This window comes from Austrofundulus limnaeus, unplaced genomic scaffold (genome assembly GCF_001266775.1).
Source record: "Austrofundulus limnaeus strain Quisiro unplaced genomic scaffold, Austrofundulus_limnaeus-1.0 Scaffold681, whole genome shotgun sequence".
In the NCBI taxonomy this organism is placed as follows: domain Eukaryota; kingdom Metazoa; phylum Chordata; class Actinopteri; order Cyprinodontiformes; family Rivulidae; genus Austrofundulus; species Austrofundulus limnaeus.
Window position 1 is genome coordinate 111,747 of NW_013953083.1, and position 7,892 is coordinate 119,638.

Genomic DNA, 7,892 nt, shown 5'->3' on the forward strand with positions numbered 1-7,892 from the left:
AATTAACTGAGCTTTACAGTTTGTCCACCAGGGGGCAGATACTCATTTAGAATGTTGAATTTTTCTGAACAAATTAAAGAAAACGACAAATATTGTTGAGTTTTCAGGATTTACGTCGTCTGTTAAAAAATAACATCAGTTGATTTTTGTAGAAATCTGTTGATGAAATAAAGTTTTTATGTTTAAAAAACAGAAAAAGTTTGTTTTTCTTCCTGAAACTAAATAATTTCTCTGCTTCAACAGGCCAAGCTCAGATTTCTGCCGTCTGTTCTTTTCTGACCTTCAGAACCGAACCTGGGTTTGAACCATCAGAACCGAACCTGGGTTTGAACCATCAGAACCGAACCTGGGTTTGAACCATCAGAACCGAACCTGGGTTTGAACCACCAGAACCGGACCCAGGTTTGAACCATCAGAACCGGACTCAGGTTTGAACCACCAGAACCGGACCCAGGTTTGAACCATCAGAACCGGACTCAGGTTTAAACCATCAGAACCGGACTCAGGTTTGAACCACCAGAACCGGACCCAGGTTTGAACCATCAGAACCGGACTCAGGTTTAAACCACCAGAACCGGACCCAGGTTTGAACCATCAGAACTGGACCCAGGTTTAAACCATCAGAACCACAGCATAAACACATCCCTCTCATTGATCCTATGACTTCCTGTCCGAGTGAATAAATACTTTTATTTTGTTAACTTGCTGCTCTAAGAGCAGCGCTGATTGTCCAAAGCAGAAACGGGTCGACGGGTTCTGGTTCTGGTCCAGCCACYCGATCGGCGAGGCTAAAGCTGAGAATGGAGAGTAAGAGAGAAGAGATCCAATCAGAAGAGCCTGGGGGGCGGGGCATGGGCAGGGGGCGGGGCTGTGCTCCTATTTGGCTTTAGAGGCTCCATCAGTAGTCTGTCCCACCGGACCGGACCGGACCGGACTGGAGAGGGGAAGAGAAGGTCCGGCGGTGGTGGGATCGAGGTCAGAGTTAGGAGGAGGAGGAGGAGGAGGAGGAGGAGGAGGAGGAGGTCACAGAGCCGTGGAGGTGACCTTCTTCAGACCCCTCCTCTGGGCCAGAGAGGAGCAGCCCACCGGCTCCAGAACCGTGGCCACGTTCCTGTTCAGCGCCGAGTAGGTGGCCGCCATCGCCCCCTGGAGGAGGAGGAGGAGGAGGAGGAGGAAGATGTTTAACCAAACAGGAAGAGGAGGACCCTCTGCAGGAGCTCAGGTGTTTACCTTGACCAGGTGCGGGGCTTCCTGTCGGTTCAGGGTGTAGTTGGGCAGCTGGTCTCTGCGGGTCACCCAGGGGTGTCTGAGGACCTGACCCGCAGTCAGTCTCCTGTGGGGGTCCACGTGCAGCATCTTAGACACCAGATCCTGGTGGGCAACCAAAACCACCTCCAGTAAGCCTTCAGAGTTCTTCCTGTTCCAAAATAAAAGCACGTTTTATCCTCTCACCTTTCCCTCCAGAGACACAGAGTTCCAGTAGCCCCCCTTCAGGGAGAACTTCCCGCTGCCGATCCGGGTCAGGATCTCCTCTGGCGTGTCCTCTGGACCGTTGGCAAAGGGAGTGAAACTGTGGAGCAACAGAGAGTCTTCATACGCTCCAAAAYACGTCTGAGTTCCAGATTTTAGATTTATTCTGTTCAAAAAGCAGAAACTTCAGAATAAAAGCTCAGAGTAAACTGACCCGGTCAGCATGGTGTAGAGCAGGACCCCCAGACTCCAGATGTCACAGGCTGCATCGTAGCCCTGCTTCTTCAACACCTGCAGACAAAACAAACATTTACCTCCTGTTCAAACAGCAGGAACAAGCAGAGAAATAAATCAGCCGAAGCTCTTCAAACTAGCTGAAGAAACTCAGTTATTCAACTTAAAAGAAGCAAAACTTCAGGTTTAAATAAAATAATTAACAAAAGAAATTGCTTAAAAGAAAGAAAATGTAAGCCTCAAGTTAAAAATGTTATTTTAAGTAACTTAAAAAAATGTAATCATTTATTAAACAACCAACAAAGCTACCTAAAAGAAAAAGCTACAAGCTAAAGCAGCAAAACAATCGAATAAAAAGGTAAATAAAGCAAAACTCAGATAAACAGCATAACTAGCAAAATGCTACCTGAAAAATATCAAAAGCTTGTCTAAAATGCTAGCTAAAAGCTAACAGTATTAAAACACTTTAAACTGAAAAAAGTAGCAAATGCTAACTATAATAGGCAAAATGCTAACCAGTATAATACCTAAAGAACTAAAAGTGGCTAAATGCTAGCTTAAAACTAGGAAAGCCCTGCCTAAAACTAAAAGAAACCAAATGTTAACTAAAAGCTAAATGTAGCAACACAATAGTTTCAAAATAAAAGCCCTACCTAAAACTAAAAGAAGCTAAATGCTAGCTAAAAGCTAAATGTAGCAACACAATAGTTTCAAAATAAAAGTACTAAACACTAAAAAACAAACCTGACAGTAGCAGCATGAGAAGTTTGTATAAAAGTGTTGTGTGTCAGTAAAAGTAGTGAGTAAAGGTGAAACACGAGGACTCCTGCAGGTGTTTCAGACGCACCTCTGGAGCTACGAAGTTAGCGGTGTAGCACGGCGTCATCAGCAGGCCGTTCTCCGCTCGCAGCTGTTTGGCGAAGCCGAAGTCGCAGATGCGGATGGACTCTGCGTTCCCGCTCTCGTCCACGTACAGGATGTTACTGGGCTTCAGGTCTCGGTGGACCACCTGCAGGAGAGGCGGGGCTTTAGTTTAAACCACCCGGCTGCGCTGACGGTCACCTGAGCCGGAGGAGGGACGGACCCCGTTGATGTGCAGGTACTCCACGGTCTTGGTGATGGTGTGGAGGACGGCGCTGGCCTCTCGCTCCGAGAAGAACTTCTGTCTGAGGATCTTATCCAGCAGCTCGCCGCCCTTCATCAGCTCCGTCACCAGGTACACGGAGCGGCCGTCGTCAAACACCTGCAACAACAACAGGTTAGACCCAACAGAACCAGAACCATGAAGGCCTGGGCCTCCGCTCATCAGCGCTAAGTCACAGGACAACCAGAGCGTTTAAATCAGCCGAAGAAATAAATTCAGCTGATAATCACTGAGCAGAGCCACTCAGAGTCAGCCTGGATAAAATTATCACCGTTTATAAAAAAACAAAATAAATTCAGCTTCAGGCAGATTCATGGTTTGATAAAATAAGTTTTATGATTCAGAAAAACCTCTGATTGTGTAAAAAATATGATTTATTCAGAAAAATATTCAAAACTAGAACATCTGACTAATTTTCTTCTATAAAGAGCAGACAGAGCCAGACTCTTATTTTGAAAAGTATTTATGAGCTTTGTTTTGAAACACAGAGCTCTTTATATTTTAATTATTTYATCTACTGAGCAAGAAAAATAATGTATATACAGTATATAACCAATAGTGCGTCAGAATCTGCTGAGTMACTGGTTGCCTCGGTGATTCCCTGTTTTTGAGGGGGCGGGGCCAGCGGACATTGTGTAGAAACTAAGTGAAAATTAAGCATCAAACGGTCGCTGTGTAAAAACGATAAGTCGTATCAAAATAATTCTTGAAGCGTGAGCAGCAGAAGACTCTGACGAATCCTTGTAGTGAATTTTGTTTTTACAAGATTTTATATAAAAGATACAAGTCAAATAAAGTCTTTACTTCCAGTTGTGAGTGCAGAAACCATGTGTTAGCAGTAGCTGTGTTTCCATTGCAAATGTGCACAAAACTTTGTTGATATTCTATTAATGTTGAAAAAACACAGTTTCACGACTGCAGTTTCCATTAAGCAAGAAATGTTATTAAAGTCACGTGAATACGTTTGTTCTCATGATAAGTCATTACAAACATGGCAGCGATGGATGTAAACACATAGCATGTTGCTACCACGACACTAGCGCTCATCATCAGAGGAGACGTCGGCGTCTTTTATCGAGGCTTTCCAGAGACAAGTCCCTACTTGGGAGCGGCTACGTATGCTGTGATTTTGGGAAATTGTAGTCGGTGAGTTTACTATTTTATACTACTTCTGTGATATTACTACTACTTCTACTTCCTGTTATCTTCTTCTTCGTCTTTTTCACCAGTAGAAACAGCCGGTTGTTGATCACGTGACTCCTGTGATGTGAAAAAAGTGTTTCCATTGCAGTTTTGTGAAAAACACCAATTTCGATACGGCCAAAAAACCACCTCATCCTAGCGCAAAAACATTTTGTCGAAAAACGTAATTTTTTTCGAAATTGACATGTTTCAAACGTAAAAAAGTGTAAAGTTTACGCAGTAAGAAGAGCTGGTTTACAAAAACTTTGGAAAGTTTCGTCCGCTCAGACGTTAGTGACACGACTCCATGACGCTCTGTGGTCACCATCCAGTGCAGTGAAAGAGAAAATAATAAAAATAATAAAAAACTAAGAGAAATCCCGTCGGACCTGCCAGTCCTGCAGCGAGGAGAGATTTCTGATTGTCAGGTTGACTCACGTCTTTCAGGGTGATGATGTTGGGATGCTGCCCGTATCTCAGCAGGATCTCCACCTCCTCTGTGGGGTCTCGCTTAGCTTTGTTAATGATCTGAAACAGAAACGTTCTYAGTACAATAAAAACTGTTTCTGGAAGGACAAAAAGCAGATCTGCTGACTGCAGGCTTGTTGTTGTTGTTGTTGTTTACCTTGACTGCGTACTCCATGCCCGTCCCTTTGTGCACGCAGCGTTTGCAGATGGAGTACGAGCCCACGCCGATGTCCTCTTTGATCTCATACGTGTCTGAAAACTGAGACGTGCTTCTGTGAAGCTGCTGCAGGAGAACAAACATAAAATAATAAAGTTTYATTAAACTTATCGACTGGTTCACGTGATATTTTACTAACAGAATGACATGTGAACACTCAGGAATGCTGGTGGATCAGTTTGTAATGTGGCTTAAGGACCAAAAACAAACTTTTCTCCAGCTAGCCACACGCTAGTTAGCCACATGCTAGTTAGCCACTTGCTAGCTTGTAAGGCTACTTTRATTCATGCGATGTTTGGTTCTAAACAGGGTAAAGTTGAGACCAGACTGGGACCACGTCTTTAGTCTTTAAATCAGAACGGTTAAGGACCAAAAACAAAATTTTCCCTAGCTAGCCACACGCTAGCTAGCCACACGCTAGCTAGCCACACGCTAGCTTGTAAGGCTACTTTAGTTTTTGAGATGTTTGATTCTAAATATTAAAAATAATCATAACTTTGTATAAAACAGGTTAAGCTGAGACCAGACTGGGTCCACGTCGTCAGTCTTTGAACCAGAACAAATAAAACTCAGCTCGGAGCTTGCAGCCCTGCAGGATGAAGGTGGTCTTGGGGGTACGTGCTCACCTGTACTATAGTATTTGGTACCGGCTGAGTTTCYTCCTCTGTTATGGCCACGAAGCTGAAGCCTCTGAAGAGCTGATGAGCGTTGGCGCTGGGCGGGACCCCCGGTGAGTCTGACACACACAGGAGAACAGCTGTTAGCTAACCGCTCGCTGATAGCTACAGAARAGTAGCTCAGCTCTCAGCAGACCAGCAGAAACCTGCACCTCTGGGGGTTTTAGCCGTGAACTCTGAATCGAAATAGAACGTGTCGTCGGGTCGTCCTGCAGCCGGTTTGAAAGGAGGACGGATCTCTCTGCGGAAGAGTTTCTGCAGGAGGAAAATAAAAAAATWAAAGCGTTATAACGACATCAATGTTAGGGTTGATTCTGTCCTGTCAGATTAAATAAAGGAGAAACTGACGTTCCAGTCGATGGTGCTGAAGAACTGATGCCGTTTGATCCCCTCCACTCCGTCTGCTCCGGCTCCTGCAAACAAACATTTCATCTGAGTCCAACTGAAGGAAACTTTTACAACATATCTGCTATAAGAACAGGAAAAACTGTGATTAAACTTAACAGTTTCTATTTTAAATAAATAAAATTAAGTAGAACCACTCTGTGACCTGCTTCGACCCAGCTCTAGTCTGTTGGTATTTTCCTGTTTGCCAGCAGGGGGCAGTAACTGCCGCAGCATGTTTAAAACACTTTTCCCTCCAAAACAATCAATACAGAAAGTGCTGCGTAATGGGGGAGCCTTTCAAAATAAAAGTGGTAATTTTTACGAAGTGAAAAATAATTAAATAAATTTTTAATTCTGCTCTAGAAGAAATGTTTCCAGAGTTATTATGTTCAGAACAGTTTTAGAGAAACATTTTCAAAATATAATGCGGATAAATTGAGACAATAAAATCTGTGTGGTATGTAAAACCTTCCTTTGTGCTTTTGAATAAACTTTTATTAGTTTGTTGTGTTGTCTGCAGCTCATTTCACTCCCCCTTGTTTCATATAAGACTTGTTTTTTTTTTTTTTTTACCTAATCTGTTGGCAGGGTTGCGTTTGAAAAGGCTCCTGAGGAGACTTTGAGCTTCAGAGCTGAGAAACTGTGGCATTCCCAGCTTAGCTCTGCAGGGAGAGAGAAAGAATAAAACGTCAGAAATGAGAGGAGAATCAGAGAGAAACAACACGCTGAACGTCTGTATTGTATATCCAGACTGAAGYGTCTGAAAGCTAAGACAATCAAGGAGCTCGGTGGAACAGGAAGCGGCGTCAGCACTCTGCAGAGTGCACTCAGCGTTTCCTGCAGACGAGCAGCCGGCCTGAAGCAGAGGCAGAGGAAGCAGGAGGAGTTAATATTTCCTCTGAGGTGTGTTTTGAATTTTTATCACTCCAACACCATCTCAGGCTCTGCTTCATGTCCTCTGGTTCATGTCTCTTATCTGTCCTCTGCTGRGTCCCACCCAGTCCTGGTCTTAAATGTCTGCAGGAACATAAGTCCTCCTGGCTGACTCAGTCTCTCGTACTTTCTCCTCTCTGTACTTTGAGCTGTAATAAAAGCTGCACGCCGCAGATCGAACAGGACGGCACAGACGGGATAAAGTGTCTTACTTCAGGATCATTGTCATCGTCTCCTTCCTGTCTTTGCCTTGAAAAGGCAGCGTTCCCGTCAGCATCTCAAACTGAGGACARACAGAAGAAACTCCACGTCAGAGGTGCAGACAGAAAAAATAAACATTTTCTCTGTAGTTTCTTTAAAGTCGTCTCAGTCAATAGATCTTTAAAGCTTTTTGAGTCGAGTTCAAAGAACGGACAGAAAATCTAACCTGGAGTACAGAAACAAACAGATTCCATCAGGTCTTTACTTATTAATGAGCTGTCAGAGAGCTGYAGGTCCAAATGGATCCGGTTCTGAAGAACTCATCAAACTGTGTCAACATCTGACTGAATCTGAGAGCAATATTTTGATTTATAACATAATTATCTTATTTATAATAACTCAGGTTCTGTGTGTTACCCTCTGGAAAAGAAGCTCTCTGTGTTGAAATGTTTTATAATCAGCAGGTTTTGGATTTTTATGTAAAACWGATTATATTTTTCCCTTTGTTTACATAAATAACACCTGCTCCTGGGAGAGAGATCAAATATAATCCATTCAACAGAACATTAGGCCTGAACCTTTGAGACTGTAGCCTCGAGAGGAGAGGTCCTGTGAAGGAGTCAAATACGTCTGTGGTTCTCTTAAAATGAGTCAGAGACACAAAACTGGTAAAAATTAAAGACAACTTTAAAACACCTGCAACACAACTGAGAAGAGTTTGAAACTGTTTTGAGACACCTGCAACATAACTGAGAAGGATTTGAGACAGTTTTGAGACACTTGCAACAAAACTACGAAGACTTTGATACAGTTTTGAGACACCTGCAACAGAACTAAGAAGAGTTGAGACAGTTTTGAGACACCTGCAACAGAACTAAGAAGAGTTGAGACAGTTTTGAGACACCTGCAACAGAACTACGAAGAGTTGAGACAGTTTTGAGACACCTGCAACAGAACTACGAAGAGTTGAGACAGTTTT

At 43.4% G+C, this 7,892-nt stretch overlaps 1 protein-coding gene across 2 annotated transcripts in view; it reads right to left on the reverse strand.

Moving 5' to 3' along the window:
- Positions 1-99: 99 nt before the first annotated feature.
- Positions 100-7,892, reverse strand: part of rps6ka3b (ribosomal protein S6 kinase, polypeptide 3b) — a gene marked incomplete at its 5' end in the record, with an annotated part of 10,184 nt that continues 2,391 nt past the window's right edge. Inside the window, 13 exon segments of one of the 2 annotated variants that reach the window (XM_014027771.1) lie at positions 100-1,146; positions 1,231-1,371; positions 1,453-1,570; positions 1,685-1,761; positions 2,552-2,713; positions 2,789-2,947; positions 4,469-4,558; positions 4,656-4,778; positions 5,342-5,451; positions 5,545-5,647; positions 5,741-5,805; positions 6,353-6,441; positions 6,925-6,995. In XM_014027771.1, coding sequence (XP_013883225.1) covers positions 1,024-1,146; positions 1,231-1,371; positions 1,453-1,570; positions 1,685-1,761; positions 2,552-2,713; positions 2,789-2,947; positions 4,469-4,558; positions 4,656-4,778; positions 5,342-5,451; positions 5,545-5,647; positions 5,741-5,805; positions 6,353-6,441; positions 6,925-6,995 — 1,431 coding nt within the window. 2 annotated transcript variants of the gene reach the window in all.